Genomic DNA, 17,875 nt, shown 5'->3' on the forward strand with positions numbered 1-17,875 from the left:
TAATTACTCAATTATAATCATTTATTAAAATTTAATTTTTAAATATTGATTATTTAAGTTAAAATAGTTTTATTATATTTTTAATATTACAAAAATTATAGTAATTTAAATTATATCTTTTTACTTAAATTTTAATAAATCAATTTTAATGTATATATTTTAAAATAGATAATGTATAAATTTTAAAATAATATATTAATGAACTCACAAACTTGCCTATATCACATATGGAACAGATTTTAAATTTCTATGTGCACAGTGCCATTACCATCGTTTTACACTTCCATTTTCCATCATACGTTGTTGCATTCTTAGAGAAGAAAAACAACAGAAAAAGAGTTGTTTTGAAAAACTTATTTTAAAAAACCTATTCTAGACATTATTTACTTTATGAAAAATTAGTCTAGAAATTTTATTAAAAAAAACTCATTCCAAAAGTATTTCATATATTTAAAAAAATTTATTCTAAAAACTTGATTCAAAGATTTTGTTTTAAAATGTCATGCTTTACAATCTATTTCATATTTCATATGTTATGGAGAACTTATTTTTAAAATCCTATAGCAAAAGTTCTCTGGATATTACATTTTAAAAAATTTGTTCTAAATATTACATATTAATTTACAATTTGATTTGATATGTTAGTAACTATTTTGTATATTATTTATATTTTTATATGATATTGTTTAGTCTGATTGGTTTAACGTGTATATGTTAATAAATTCGTAAAATTTAACAAATAAACTGAACTAAAAGGGATTATAATATCAACGAATTATCATCATGACGGTTATTATTACAACCGTCATCTATGTGGGCTAACAGACAATCACTTTAATTCTATTGTCGTATATTTTGTGCATATTTTTTTTTGTTTAATTAATAATTAGGACTATGGTTTGACCGAAAACATCATAAATGTAGAGTCATAACAACGCAATTTTTTGTTATATAGACGATGAGTTAAACCATCGTCTAAATTTAATATTTTTAATGATATCTCTATATACAATTATTTGGAAGTTGTCACGATAAGTCTTTTAAAATTGTTATCTATACACCTTTTTTTATAGTTGTGCAAGTGTGAGAAAACTATATGTTAATCAAATAATCATAAATAACTGATGTAAAAATGTCATTTTTGGAGTAGTGTAGTGCATTGATTGCAAGAAATAGATAAATCCATAAGTTATAAATTAATCAATTTATATGAATTGACTAGATATAGAAGTAACGAAACATTCCTAATTTTTGGTTGAAAGAAATTATTGGATTGAGTATTTATATAATAAAAATAACATAAAAATAATTTATCAACCTCCCTAATTCTGGTTTAGTAAAAATCTGTTTGTCTAACTCTATTGTTGGATTCTTGAATTGTTTTTTTGAACTAGCTGTTCGATGTTTTTTTAAATACGTTATTAGTTTGATTTTTTATATATACTTAGTTAAAACTATTAATGATCGGTTGTTTGCATTATGCCAAGAGGTAAAGACAAGTTTAGCAAAGATCTATGTTGGAGATCTCACATCGACTAGAGATTAAGACATTTCATTGTATATAAGTGGATGCAAACCTCAATTCATGAGCCGGTTTTATGGGGTTGAGTTAGGCTTAAAATCCACTTTGTAATATGGTATACATTTCATTGTATACAAGGGTGCAAACCTCACCTCATGAGTCAGTTTAAGGGTTGAGTTAGGCTTAAAGTCCACTTCGTGCATATTATAAAATAGAACAAGTTGCACACTCATTCTAAGTCTAACTAAAGAAAGAAATAATCAATCAATAAATACTAGAATCATAACAGACAAAGACAAAATAAAGGTTATTGTACCGTCCCGATACTGCCAGGAATTGGGCCGATTAGGTTTGCCAGGTATTGGACCGATTGGCAGAAAAGGCAGGCCTAAGCCCAATCCGAAAGTCATAGCGAAATAAACATCGTAAAACGGCTTCGCCAAATCTAATAAATATTATGATTCGTTGGCGCAATATCCTTGATTATATCTCTTAAATACTCTGATTTACTTGCACAATATCCTTAATTATACCGCTTAAATACTCTGATTTACTTGCACAATATCCTTAATTATACCGCTTAAATACTCTTATTTACTTGCACAATATCCTTAATTATACCGCTAAATACTTTGATTCGCTCAATATCCATGATTACATTGTTTAAATTGAGATTTTTGGGAAAGATACCTTAATATGACACGTTAATACCTGAGAAAGTCGGGATCCAAAGAGGAGGCCCGTGAGGCCTTATAAATAAGCGATCACCCCCAAGGAGTATTTCAACTTGCTTTTTTACATTATACTCACTAGATATACAAAATTTTATGCTCTTACTGACTTAAGCATCGGAGTGTAATCGCAGGAGGAGCCCCCATTCGTTCTCTAGAAGCTGATCTACTAAAGCTTGAAGGGAGGCCGTTAGGAGCTCATCCGGATTCCGACCGACTTCAAGCCGGTGAGAACATTTGGCGCCCACCGTGGGGCCTGATAAAACGGTTCCCACAACCATTCCCAATATATCAGAAAGATACAAGTTATGAGGACCAGACAGACACCAACACCTGAAGCCGAAAAGGTGGTCACATTACAACAGGTAATGGAGACAATGCGCATGTTACAATGCGAGAACAAGGAGTCAAGAAGACAAGTTGAGGAGTTCCAAGCCGCTCAGGAACTCCTCCAGGAAAAGTCTGCAGCCGAACAACAAAGTTTATGAGACGAGGCCGAAGCCTCCAGACGATTGATGGAGGATTCCATTCGGGCACACGAGGAGCTGCAAAAAGTTAATGAGGATCTAAAGAGGACATTCCAAGGGAGGACAGATGCAGGACCCGCGGACCGAGCTCAAGGGAGATGGCGGAGGGACCCCCGTCCTTTCTCTCAGGCCAATATGGAAGAACCAATTCCCCCGCACTACATGATGCCAAAAATGCCCTCTTTCTCAGGCTTGGAAGACCCCGAGACTCACTTAAAGGCCTTCCAAGCCCAAATGCTGACTGAGTACCAGCGCCTCATCCAGTTGGCCGACTGAGTACCAGAAGGGAGACCAAGAAGAGCTCATCCGCAATCCGGCCGACTTCGAGCCGGCGAGAACATTTTAATGGAATGCTTCGAGGCTTCGCTTCTACTTCAGCTAAGTGTAATTTGTTCCCCATTTTTCAACGCGACACTATTTTCCCTGGAGTTTTTTTAAAAATTTCTCAAAGGTTTTTAACGAGGTCGCACTCTAATAAAACTGCATTTTCGAATACCTTGTTTAGTTTACGCGCTTTATGATTTCTGATTCAAAATACTTAAAAACACATACTCGGATGACCAAATCCGATCAAAAACAACTCAGAACAGGGAGTTGTGACATACTTGGCTGATCGAATTCGATAAAAAACAACTCAAAACAGGGAGTTGTGACATACTCGGATGACCGAATTCGATTAAAAACAACTCAAAATAGGGAGTTGTGACATACTCAGATGACCGAATCCGATCAAAACACCTTGTTTAGTTTATGCGCTTTATGATTTCTTATTCAAGTACTTAAAGACACATACTCACACGATCGAATGCGATTAAGAGTAACCCAGAATTGGGAGTCGTGATTTTATCACACAATCGAATACGATCAAGGTAACCCAAAAAGTACAGCGTCTTCGGACCTAGGAGGTCGACCTGGTGACTTTCGAGTCAGAGTCTCTCGAAAGTCTCTTACATAAAGCGCAATGACCAATTTAGAAAAAAATTGATACATATATAAATATAGAGTCACCATGGCTCAAAACGCCGAAAAGTTTACAATACGCAGATAAAACATTAAGGCAAAGGGTGGAGTACAAGGCAAAACGTCCTTGCAATTTAAAAAAAAATACAGCAAAAACGATCGAAAAATCACACGTCTTAACATTCCAATCTGCTCCAGATTTTTCCGAGTCTTAACATTTTCCAGACCTAAGCCCAATCCGAAAGTCTTAGCAAAATAAACATCGTAAAACGGCTTTGCCAAATCTAATAAATACTCTGATTCGTTGGCGCAACATCCCTGATTATATCGCTTAAATACTCTGATTTACTTGCACAATATCCTTAATTATACCGCTTAAATACTCTGATTTACTTGCACAATATCCTTAATTATACCGCTTAAATACTCTAATTGATTTGCACAATATTCTTATTTATACCGCTAAATAATTTGATTCGCTCAATATCCATGATTACATTGTTTAAATTGAGATTTTAGGGAAAGTTACCTTAATATGACATGTTAATACCTGAGAAAGTCGGGATCCAAAGAGGAGGCCCGTGAGGCCTTATAAATAAATGATCACCCCAGGGAGTATTTCAACTTGCTTTTTTACATTATACTCACTAGATATACAAAATTTTATGCTCTTACTGACTTGAGCGTCGAAGTGTAATCGTAGGAGGAGCCCTCATTCGTTCTCTAGAAGCTGATCTACTAAAGCTTGAAGGGAGGCCGTCAGGAGCTCATCCGGATTCCGACCGACTTCGAGCTGGCGAGAACAGTTATTTACCTCTATAAAGAGAAACAACTAAGAATTAGAGAAGACACAATTAATATTAACATTTTTCTATAACGTTTGTGTCCATATCCTTTAATATCCCCATTCAATCTGGGGAGCAAATATTAATGAGACCCAGCTTAACAAATACTCTTGAAAGATTGAGGACTTAAAGCTTTGGTATAAATGTCAACCAGTTGCTCTATGGTGGAAATGGGAAGTAAATGGATGAGACTCTTCTTTAATTTTTCCCTAACAACGTGACAATCTATTTCTATATGTTTCGTACGCTTGTGAAACACTGGATTTGCTGCAATTTATCTTGTTGAGTCATTGTCACAATATAAAAGAGATGGTTGCTCAAAAGAAACTTTAAAATCTTGAAGAAGATAAGTTAGCCATTGAATTTCACATGTAACCGTGTTCATTGTCCTGTATTCAACTTCACAAGAACTCTTTGATATCGTGCCTTGCTTCTTTGATTTCTAGGATATGAGAGAATTCCCAAGATACACACTAAAACCAGTCACTGATTGTCTTGAATCACTACGGGTGTCCCAATCACTATGACAAAAGGCTTTTAGATGAGCAAAAGTGTTGGAAGAGAAAAAGAAACCAAGACTTGGAGCTCCTTTAATATATCTGAGAATTCTAATCGTTGTAGTATAGTGAGAAATTGTAGGCTTAACAAGAAACTGAGAAAGTTGTTGCACAGAAAATGTTATGTCAGGTCGGGTATTAGTGAGATACATAAGTCTTCCAATCAATCTTCTGTAGGCTTGAATATCTATGAAAGGAATACCTCCACTAGAAGAAATTTTTTCATGATTATCAATAGGAGTGGATGCAGGTTTGCAGGCTAAAAGACTTGTATCTGTTAACAATTCCAATGCATATTTCATTTGATTCACCATTATTCCTTCTTTACTTCTTGCTACTTCTAGACCAAGAAAATATCTTAAATCCCCAAGATCCTTAATCTTGAATGTGTGATTCAAGGCTTGTTTAATTCGAGCAATCTCTTCTTTATCATTTCCTGCCAATATTATATCATCCACATACACCAATAATGCTGTAAAAGATCCTTCAGAAGAATTAATGAACATGGAATGATCAGTCATAGATTGAGTATATCCCATAGAAAGCGAAAAGGATGACAGTTTGGAAAACCACTCTCTGTTGGCTTGCTTAAGGCCATATAAAGCCTTTTTTTAGTTTACAAAATTTTTCTGGTAGAATAGAAGTCAATCCAGGAGGAGCAACCCTGTATACATATTCTTTCAAATCTCCATGTAAAAAGGCATTGTTTATCTCTAATTGTTTCAATTCCTAATTATAGATAGAAGCTAGAGAAAGAACCAACCTTATGGTGGTCATCTTTGCTACTGGAGAGAAAGTATCAAGGTAGTCAACGCCTTCTGTTTGTGTGTATCCCTATGCTACTAACCTTTCTTTATACCTTTCAATTGTCCCATCAGCCTTATATTTTATTTTGAATACTCATTTGCAACCTATGGCAGCTTTGTCCTTAAGCAGAAGAGTAGTCTCCCAAGTTTGATTTGACTCTAAAGCAGATATCTCACATTGCATAGCTTTTCTCCGACAGTCATGTTTCACAGCTTCAAAATAAGTGTTTGGCTCAACATGTGAAGAAATAGACATAACAAAAGATTTGTAAGAAGGCGATAAACTGTTATAAGACAAAAAATAATTCAAAGGATATTTAACTCTTGAAGATGTATTGGAAACATTAAGATTGCAATGATAACCCTTTAAATACTCAGGTGGTCTTTTTATTCTTGTACTCATTCGGACAGATGGATCTGATTCAGAATTTTGTCCTATTTCATGATCTTCATTGAGATTTTGGTCTATATGGGAACAAACTTCTTCTGAAACCTCAATGTGTGACTCACATTTATTATCACTATTATTTTCAACATTATCACAAGGTGCATTATCACAAGTTGCATTATCACAAGGTTCAAGAATGGCTTGTGATGGCCGTCTCAATACAGGTTGATCTTCAGCAAACAAAATTTGATCATAAATGTCAGGACTGTTAGTTTCATTGCTAGTATCTTGAACCTTTTGATATGGAAAAACATGTTCGTAAAAGACAACATCCCTAGACAAAAATATTTCTCTTGATTGAATATTCAACAAAATATATACTTTTGTCCCCCTTTTAAAACAAATAAAAACACATTTTGATGCCCTTGGATCAATTTTTTTTTCTATTGGTTGACAAAGTACTAGCATAACATAAAGAACCAAACACCTTAAATCCAGTAAAATCTACTTAAGTTTTGTAAAGCATTTCATGAGGAGAAGAATAGTTTAAAACAGGTGTGGGAAGCATGTTTATAATATAAGCAACATGTATCACAGAATATGACCAATAAATTTTGGGTAAATGAGATTGTATCATGGGAGCTCTTGCTACATTTAATAAATGACCATGTTTCCTTTCAACTATACCATTTTGTTGTGGAGTATTGACACATGATGTTTGATGTACTATTCCTTTATTGACAAAGAAATTAGTCATGAAAAATTCAGTTCCATTATCACTTCTTATTATTTTTATTGTTGTCTCAAATTGTGTTTGAACAAAAACAACAAAATTTTCCAAAACCTTGACAACTTCAAATTTTGGTTTTAAAGGAAAAATCCATGTGTACCTCGAATAGTCATCAACTATGGTCAAGAAATATTTATGGCCATGAATTGATGGTATTGAAGATGGTCCCCAAATATCTACATGAATCAAATCAAAACATTTTTTGATTTAGATGTACTAATAGGAAAAGAAAGTCTTTTTTTGCTTTGCAAAATGACAAACATCATAAACAAAAGATTTTTTATATTTAACAAAAATAAATTTATCTTGATAACATCAATACATTTATTTGAAATATGACCTAATCAAAAATACCAAAGGGTTTCTAGATCACTAGCACTGACATTAACAGTATTGATGATGTGTGTAGATTTGATGGGTTTAATTTGAAGTTTATGGTAAGATTGGATCCTGAGTATATAAAGTCTATCTTGCATCTTAGCAGAACCAATTATTTTCAAGGAGTTTTTGTCTTGGATGTGACTGCCATTAAAATCAAAGGTAAGAACACAAGATAGTTTATCAATCAATTTTGTTACTGAAAGAAGATTAAAGATGAAGCAAAGAATATATAAAACATTGTCTATGACATGTTCTTGATTGAGAAAAACACTTCCAGAATAATTGGCAATGACTTGATTACCATTTGGTAATTTAATAGAAATAGGATGAATTTGTTGTTATGAAACGAAATAAGTTAAGGATGAACAAATGTGATCAGTAACACCACTATGATTTGAGCTATTGTAAAAGACCTAACAATGTTTGATACTGCTCAGGAGTAAAACCAATTTGTTGAGACTCCACTTCTAACTTTGAGCCTTCATGATTCTGCACATTATTATTAAAATTTGTATTCTGAAAAACTGCATTACTCTGATCAGGGTTCTGATTTTTAAATTTGAAATCAGGTGGAAAGCCATGTTTTTTATAGCATGTATCAATGGTATGTCTTGTCTTTCCACGATGACTGCAAATTTTGTAAATATATTTTCTTCCATAGCTTCCTCTTCCATATCCACCACCTATGTCATAGGTCGTAGCATTGTCTTTACAACCTCCTTTGCTAGTAGCAATCAATGTCTTGTATTGATTACCAAAAGAAAAATTGTCTCTCTTGTTGTGTAACGAGAAAACAAACTTTATTCAAGGATGAATTATCTGATAAATAACATGGTAAGGTGAACAAAGATTTTGTGAGGGATCAACAACTTCACCCATATATAAATGTAGCAACCAGAGTTCTGATACCATATTATAAAATAGAACAAATATGAACAAAAGAGTATAAGGAAGGCAAATGCTATAAAAATGAATATTTCTTTTATTATTTTGGAATTAGAACGAATAGTCTGAATTTATACAAGTTGTACACTCATTCTAGGTCTAACTAAAGAAAGACATAATCAATCAATAAATACTAGAATCATAACAGACAAAGAAAAAAATAAAGGTTATTTATCTCTATAAAGAAAAACAACTAAAAATTTGAGAAGACACAATTAATATTAACATTTTTCTATTACGTTTGTATCATATCCTTTAATAATCTAAAATATGTTTTATGTAATGCTTTGAAATTTTTTAAGAGATTATTTTGATATCATAATGTTGGAACATCTTTAAAACGTTTAATATTTATTCATTATTTTCACTGATAAAAAGAAAAAAAAATTTATTAACCATAAATATGACACCGTGAGTTAACAAGACTCAAGAAGTTGTTCATATACTGTTCAAAGTTCAAAGTTTGAAAAACAACATATAAACTTTGATAGACATTATTTTTGGGAAGTTATTCAATTAGTATTTATAAAGACATGAAGACATATGTTGAACGTGTCATTTCTAAAAAGATTATATGTACTGTACACCTTCATGTGTAGTGTATCTCTTTACATTTTTTTTTATCTTTCGTAATTATCTATTTACATTTCTAGTTCTTTAGTTCTGTACTACATTTATATCTCATCTTATATATTAATTGTTCTTTTACATTTTATGTTTATCAATTTTTGAATTTATATTTTTTTTTATTTCTGAAATTACTTTGATTTACAAAAAAAAATTCTATATTGTAGAAGCTTTTTATTTATTTATTTTTTTTACAAATTTATATTAAATTCAATTTCAATTACTTTATTTATTCTAAATTATCAACCAATTAAAATGTTTCAATTATCAATTATGTAAAATGTTTCAAATTCAAATTGTGTTTACGTTATATAAACACAATGAAATTTATATTCTGATATAAGCGAAAACCCATATTTTTATCAGAAAAATAATGTGTTTAGTATAAATATTTATGTTTGATTAATTTAATATATTTAAATTAAAAATTATGTTTAATTACTATCTTCCATATAAAGAACTCAAAAAAAATTATATATGACCATTGTAGAAAGAGGCTGAAAAGTAGAATTTTCACAATACGCGGCAATTTTTTTATATAATTTCCACAATCACGCGGCTATTTTATTTAACTTTTACTATGATATTATATAATTGTTTTGACCTTCGTAGAAAGACGGTGGAAAAGTGAAACGCTATAAATTTATATAAAAAAATATTTGTCATCCATATTTCATCTTCACCCTATATTAATAAATATTAATATTTTAATTATTAATAAAAATTTATAATTTTTTTTACTTTAAAATATTTTGCATTATTTTTATTTAGAAATTTTTTCCTTTTTAATTTTTATTACAAATATTAATATTTATTATGGAAGTAGGTGCAGCAATGTATCAAAATATCAAACCCATTTATATATGACCTTCGTAGAAACAAGGTGGAAAAGTAGAAAACGCATATAAATTAAATTATTAGAAAAACTAAGTAAGCTTCAATAAAAAATACTGAAATAAAACTAATTATAAGAATATAATAATATGTTATATTAAAAAATAAAAAGTTTAAAGTATCACCACCCTGTTACTATTTCTTCCGTGTTTGCTTTCCACTGTCACAGTCACCTTCTCTCTCAACAACTTTTGCTTTCACCAATGGCTTCTATCCAATACACCTCTTCTTCTTCTTCTCTTCCAACTCACATCTACGACGTATTTGTCAGCTTCCGCGGTGAAAACACGCTCAACAACTTCACTGCTTTTCTCTTTCAGGCTCTTCGTACAAAAGGCATCAATGTGTTCAAAGATGATGAAGATCTCAAAAAGGGTGAATCCATTGCACCCGAGCTGCTGCAAGCCATTCAAGCCTCTCTACTTTTCGTTGTTGTCTTCTCACAGAACTATGCTTCCTTCACCTGGTACTTGCGTGAACTGGCGGAGATATGTAACTGCGTTGAAAGATGTGTTATTATACTTATCTTTTATGATGTTGATCCTTTGGTGGTGTGCAAATAGAGTGGATGTTATGAGAAAGCATTTGCAGAACACGAAAAGAGATTAAGAGAAGATGAAGTGAAGATGGAGGAAGTTCAGAGATGGAGACCAGCTTTCACACAAGTGGCCGATCTCTCTGGTTGGGATATCCAAAACAAGATTCATCACAGTTATATATTTATTATGCGATGAGTTATATACCCGTCAATTTATTAAATTGAAACCAAATGTATACTTGTTTATGAAAATAATATTTTCAAACATAGAATCTTTACGTTATTATTTTTTTTTTCTGTAAATGTTAAATTTTCAGGTCAGAGTGCGAACAGATTGAAAAAATTGTTGGAAGCATAATAAATATTTTGGGTCCCAAAATCTCAAGAGTTCCGAAGGATGAACTGGTTGGGATAGAGTCTCGGGTGTAAGAATTAACAAATCTTGATGTTAACGATGTTCGAGTTGTTGGAATTAGTGGGATGGGTGGCATAGGAAAAATAATTCTTGTTAGGGCTTTATATGAAAGAATCTATCATCAATACTATTTTTGTTGTTTTATTGATTTAAGCAAAACTTATCGAGATTCTAAATCATTATAGTTTTTGACAATGTTGATCAAGGTGAACAACTTAAGTTGTTCACACGGAACAAAGATATACGTAGATGCATAGGTGGAGGGAGCAGAATCATCATAATCTCAATGGATGAACATATAGTGAAGACACATGGAGTGGATGATGTTTATCAAGTCCAGCCGTTGGGTGAAAAAAATGCTATACAATTGTTTTGTAGAAATGCTTTCAAAGTTAATTATATATTGGGCGATTATGAAGAGTTGGCATATGAGGTACTTTCACATGCTGAAGGCCATCCCTTGGCAATTGAAGTAATTGGGTCATCTTAGTTTGTCCAAATGTCTCACAATAGAGAAGTGCATTGGGTAAGCTAAGATATAATAAAGATAGAAATATTATGAATGTTTCACGAATAAGTTTTGATCAGTTGAAAGAAGAAGAAAAAGAAATATTTCTTGATATTGCATGCTTCCTCCAAGTCGAAGAAGGTTCTATGATTCATTTTGACAAAACTGTGGAGGAAATTTTAAGCATCCGTGGATTTGATTATGAAAATGGCATACTAGCTCTGATCGAAAAATCTCTAATAACATGTGAGAATGAGAATATTTATATGCATGCGTTGTTGATGGATCTGGGACACAGTATTGTTTGAGAAAAATCACCTAAGGAGCCTCTAAAGTGGAGTAGGTTGTGGGATTACGAAGATTTCGAGAAAGCTATGTTAGACAATCAGGTAAAAATAATTGATTGAGTATAAATCTTACATTGTCATTTTTTCTAGAATATGAAAACCCTTCGAAAATTATTACAATGTTATTCTTTCTCCATAATGTTGTAGGCAACTGAAAATCTTGAAGTCATATATATTGAACATAATTTTCTTTCGGGGACTCTAAGTGCAGAAGGTCTATCGAAAATTAGATACCTTAACTTGCTTAGTCTTGATGGTGTGAACTTTTCAGGAAGTCTCAATCATCTTTCGAATGAACTAATGTATCTTAGTTGGAGAAAATATCTTTTTAAATCTTTGCCTCAAAGTTTTCATCCGGAAAAACTAGTTGAGTTACAACTTGATGAGAGTAGCATTAAACGATTATGGAAAGGTGCAAAGGTAGTGTATATAAATTTTTTTGTTTTTTTAAATAAATCAATCAAATGACAAACATTGTCTTTAATTTCTTTGTTTAATTTAAGAAAACCCTAATTTCATTATTAATTTTGTCTTTTATTTGCTAATCACTATAGCCATTGCACAATTTGAAGCTTTTGGATCTCTCTTATTCCGAAGATTTAGTTGAGATGCCAGAGAGGCCCTAAAACTTGAAGAGATAAAACTTATAGGATGCATAAAGCTCAAAAAAATCGATCCATCGATTGGTCTTTTGAGAAAGCTTACTTTCTTGAATTTGAAAAACTGCAAAAGCCTGGTAAGCTTACCCAATACCATATTGGGCCTCAATTCTCTTAAATTTATGAATGTCTCCAGTTGTACAAAACTGTATAATAATGAGTTATTAGATGGACGAAGGAATACAAACCATTTGAAGAAAAAAATATTGTTGTGGCCTTTAGATTTGTTGTATTCCAGAGCACGAAGAGACTCAGTCAGTTGTTTCTTGCCCTTCTCTCCTACTCACTCTTTTGCAACAACTTGATCTAAGCTTCTATAACTTAGTTCGAATCCCTGATGTCATTGGGAAGTTAAGGTGCCTTGAATGACTAAATTTGAAGGGAAACAATTTTACTACACTTCCCAACCTCAAGAACCTTTCCAAATTGTATTGTTTAAACTTACAACATTGCAAGCAATTAAAATGGTTGCTTAATCTCCCTACGCAAACCAACTTGCTCTCAATAATTTTGAAGCGGCAATCCTCATATTTCAAAGATGAAAATGTTGTAGGATTAATAATTTACAATTGGCCAAAATTAGTTGAGAGGGAACAATGTAGTAGCATGATTTTTTCGTGGATGATACATGTGCATGCTCTTTTTGTCCTCTTTCATTCTTATAATATTTTTTATTTATTGGAAAACGGTTTCTAACGCATAACTATGTAGTCTTACGAGGCAATATGCTTAAAAGTCAGGTATCGTACTTATAGGTGTCCAACTTTTGAAAGTGTTATCCCAAGAAGTGAAATACCGAGGTGGTTCAACAATCAGTTTGTGAGCATGGACAATTCAATAAAAAATTATGCCTCTCCTGTTCAGCATGACTATAGTTGTATTGGTGTTATGTGTTGTGCAATATTCCACATGGGCAACGAAAAGGAGAAGACTTTTAACACATTCATTCATAAAGCTAGAATTCCTCCAATCAATTTGAGAAAAGATCTAGTCATTGACAAGTCAGATCATATGTGGCTATTTTATTTGGATGATAAAGAGTTTCGTAGAAGTGCTTATGGTTGCAGATGGAACGAACATTATAAGTATGTTATTACAAAATTGATCACGGACTGGAGTTCATTCACAAATAGAAAATCAATATGTGAAGGTGTATGTGAAGAAATATGGATATCATTGGATATATGAGCAAGCTACAACTACCAAACTCAGGTACTTACTATTTATTATATTTTTGTTTTCTTCATTCATGTCTTACACATGCATTTGAGATTTTGATCCACAAAGTTATTGTCCTATGATACAACATGTGAGGAAGTTACTAACTTCATCATTTAACAAGAGCTCAAATAATTCATTAGTGAAAGAACTTGGGTATCAATCGTTTTTCATTTGTTGTTTTAATTTTTTTTTTATATTTTCTCCACAAATATCTCAACTCCCTTTTTATCATTGTTGTTATTGTTAACTTTTATTGCTTTCAGATAGATTCTAAACACTGATTTATTGATTTCACTATTGGATTCGTTGGGAGACGACTGGAGTCTGACCACAATTATATCATCATCTCTCTAGCATTAGACATGTCTATGTCGAAATCATTTTAATTTGACAGCAAAACGACAGTTATCACTACACTAGATATATCTTTTTGCAGAGTTGACCAATTGCAAGGTTCTAGAAGCTGATGGTTGCATCTTGAGGTTATTAGTAATTTGATTAAATACTTTCATTGTTTGTTTTGTTTGTAAAACAAATATCTTAATTAGGTTGGTAATATTGAATTGTAGAGCAATAAACAAACATGAGGGGATGATATTGGCTCCATAAGTCAATGCGAGTCATATGTGGATAACAATTTTATTCCTCATTTAATGGTCTAAGGGAAATTCGTTGAAAGGGCCACTATGTTACACAATGTGGATCCCCCCAATATGGTCAAATTTATGGTTGAGAAAGTTCACATTGGTGATGTTGCAGTTCCTATGACATCAAATAAGACAATTAATTTGACACAGACATGTCAAACATTTATAGTTTGGCCTAGACACCTTATGAGACCTATTACAGTCAATAAAAAAATAATTTATAAATACATTTGTAGACATAAGTTATTGAAAATGTTGTTTATTGTTTAGTCAAAGTATAAAAACAAAGTTCTCAAATAAATGAGCAACTTACTAAGAATTCTATGGTTGCATACAAACCCAATGAAGATTATGCAATGCTAATTTTTGAGAAATTCTCTATATATTACATTTGAGAAATTTTGTTCCAAATATCATGTTTCAAAAATTTTAAAATGCTTGTTTTGAAAAATTTCTATAACAAATAATTTAAAAGTCATCTTAAGAAGAATAAAATGGTTATTTTAAAAACTACGGAAGTGAAAAAAAAAACCATTATAAAATTGACTATGTAAAAGTACCAGTGGAAATTTACGAGTGAGGTTATATTTGGTATGAATTGTAAAACTGATGCAAACATATCATAATATTCTTATTTTTATAAAATAAAATATGTACTCTTTTTCTAGTATTAGAGTTTTTTTAAAAATTATTTCCATTTTTATTTTTCATCTTCGAAAGTTTAATATCATATTAACTACTCTTCATGAATTATAGTTGTTCCTACCGGTTGACTTGCTTCGCCAGTTGACTCCTGTCGCCCTTCAGTCTTGCCTGAGAAACGTGCCTTCTTGATCAAGAAACCTCTCACCTGCAAAGTCTAAGGGGCGCCCTAGCGGCCATTAGCATTCTGACGCTCAAGTCAGTATTAGGGCAAAGAAACACCAAGTGTGTATATTAGCTTCAGTCTTAGAAAATACGTACCTTACTAGGGTTTTGGGCACCCTTTATATAGGCTAAAACTAGGGTTTACCTTTGTGTAGTTATCCCTGACTAGGTTTCCTTGGAGAATGTCCTTGCGCCGCTATTCATAGAATCTTAACGTATCTGGCACATGAACCCTCCCTTAATTGGAGTGCAACGAATGTCAGAATGGCTGCTTGGGTACCAACTTGTGCACCTAATCTCTAGCACCATCTGCTTCGTGGGTGCCCTAAGTGATGGAAGAGGCCCCAACCCCAACCCTTAGAGAGGCCACCAAAATGCTACATTGAGGCAACCACTAGAGTCATAGTCAAAGAGGGGTCAAAAGGACACATTTTACATGTCATAAACTCTAGTGTGTAATAGCTTTTTACTTTCTAGTCAAAGTAGCATATGATTTCTCTTTTGTAAAATTGTTTAAATTGTAATTAGGATAAATGTTGGTTTCTAAAAGCCAACCTAAGTTAGCTTACGGTTTCTAGAAGCTACTAAGCTAACTTAGGTCGGTCATGGTAAGCTTAGGCGCACCAAAGGTCACCATTGGTTCATGCTTACCATGTGACTTCCTAGATACCACATTTACATGTCATTTGGCTAGCATTTCCTTTTCATTACCTTTTCATTTCCGGTCCTCCAAGGCTATATAAGGAGGAGCCTACCTCATGTTTTCACAAGATTAATTTGAGTAATGAAATGCTGCCAAAATGTGTCATTCTTACCCCCTTGCCTAAAATCGCTTAAGATTTAGGTCTCTAATCTTCAAACCTTTCACCTACAAAGAGAGTTGGCCGAAACTCTCTCACTCTCCTACTCTTCATGCACCTCCAAGGCTACCACAACTCTTAGGAGAGCCTTGTTCCATCAACAATCCATTGAAGCTTTCGCAAATTCTACCACAAAAACCGCAAGTTGAAGAGCTCAAGCTATCATTTGGTATCTAAAGCTATGGTCTTCAAGAGATAAGTTTCTATTTTCATTTTTTCTATTTGAGTTCTTCTTATTTTCATGTTGTTCATCTCTTGTTCATGTTGTCTTGCTGTTTTTACATTTTTACTTTGATTTAGATGTTGTTCTAAGCATTTCAATCGGTAGAAATTGTTCAAATTGTTCTTGAGCACCTTATTTTCAATTTTTGTGTAGGAATCTATGGTGAATTGTGTTGCTGTTTTGATTTTAGGTTACTTGAGTCTTGTTTGAATTTCTGTTCGGTTCATATGATGTTCTTGAGTCATTTTATTTTCTGAATCTATATGTTTTGTCTAGTCATGTAATTCCAAGAATGTCAACAAATCTTAGTAGTACTTTTCTTGATTCATTTGTTTCTTGTTTTGATTTGAGTGTTTAATTTGAATTCTGACTTGATTTGTTCCTTTGGTGCATTTTTCCTTTTAGTTTGAGTTCATATTTGTATGATAGATCCATACAAATTCCTATAACATTCATTCCATTGTGTTTTTGTAGTTTCTCATTCTGTTTTTAATTCCAGAATTAGGAATCCTCTGTTTTTACAATTTTTGTTCTGGCTGTTTTGTGTTATGAAAATTGAATACGTTGAGAGAAAATTATGAAATTCTGGATTTCAGTGGTTTGATGTGTTAGAAAAAGAAGAAAAAAAAAATCAGTCGAAAAGGAAAAATAGAAAAAAAGAAGATAAATCACACAAAAAAGTGTGCATTTTGGCACTAAAACTGGCGGTAATTAGACATTAATTTTGAAAAATTTATCATAATTAATTGGTGCATGCTTTTGGTGTAATTCTAGCGCCAAAAGTTTGCTAAGATTCTGAATCATTTGTGTTTAAATTTTCAAAAGCAAATTCAAAATATCCAGATCAACATAAATATTTGAAGTCACGCTTTCGGAACCATAATTTTTCAGTAGTGCTGTTTTGGTTTTTCAAATCAATTTTAGTGTCATTCCTTAGGTTCCTTTTGTGTGTTGTCCTTTGTTGAGTGCCCATTTTTTATTTGATTTTCCAATATCATTCTGAACTCTTTCTAGTTGTGTCATATCATTAAATCCAATTGCAGTGGTGCTGTTTTTAAAAATTTAATTGTTTCTTGTTTTCTTTTCTTGACCTCTATATTGTTGGTGGATAAATTTCAATTGGTGCTTGTTGAGTAGAAATTGACTTGAGGAGAGTCTAGCTCTACTTAGTATGTACTGTTTTGGAGAATTTAATTGCTTAAATCATAAGTGGTTCAAGGCAAGGACCAACAACAAATACAAATACCAAAAACACACCATACACTTTGAAGAGCACAACAAAGAAGAGAAAAAACAAGCCTAAGGAGTGCATAGCTTAGCAAGCTGAAATTAAATTTGTGCAATTCAATTTCTTTGCATTTCTTGAGTTGTAATTACATTTCACTTTTGTTAATTAGTGGATTAATCACGATTAGACGGTGTGTCTTCAAAGGCTCAAAGTGTCTAAGAAGCCTCACCTAAGAGGCCCCAGCACCAACCCTTGGAGAGGCCACCAAAATGCTACATTGAGGCAACCACTAGAGTCATAGTCAAAGAGGGGTCAAAAGGACACATTTTACATGCCATAAACTCTAGTGTGTAATAGCTTTTTACTTTCTAGTCAAAGTAGCATAGGAT

The 17,875-nt window shown here is 32.4% G+C and overlaps 1 protein-coding gene and 2 pseudogenes across 1 annotated transcript; 2 read left to right on the forward strand and 1 right to left on the reverse strand.

Moving 5' to 3' along the window:
- Positions 1-5,027: 5,027 nt before the first annotated feature.
- Positions 5,028-5,681, reverse strand: LOC137813816 (uncharacterized mitochondrial protein AtMg00810-like). Its single transcript, XM_068616259.1, has one exon. It carries the CDS (start codon positions 5,679-5,681, stop codon positions 5,028-5,030), a length of 654 nt encoding a protein of 217 aa, XP_068472360.1.
- A 2,657-nt stretch (positions 5,682-8,338) lies between these two features.
- LOC137813825 (disease resistance protein RUN1-like) lies at positions 8,339-12,076 on the forward strand (annotated as a pseudogene).
- A 109-nt stretch (positions 12,077-12,185) lies between these two features.
- LOC137813834 (disease resistance-like protein DSC1) lies at positions 12,186-13,628 on the forward strand (annotated as a pseudogene).
- Positions 13,629-17,875: the final 4,247 nt, after the last annotated feature.

This window comes from Phaseolus vulgaris, chromosome 10, assembly GCF_000499845.2.
Source record: "Phaseolus vulgaris cultivar G19833 chromosome 10, P. vulgaris v2.0, whole genome shotgun sequence".
Classification (NCBI taxonomy): Eukaryota; Viridiplantae; Streptophyta; class Magnoliopsida; order Fabales; family Fabaceae; genus Phaseolus; species Phaseolus vulgaris.

Excerpts from the sequence above, each read along its gene's own strand:
- LOC137813816 (XM_068616259.1), bottom strand. The coding sequence starts at position 5,681 with ATGGGATATACTCAATCTATGACTGATCATTCCATGTTCATTAATTCT.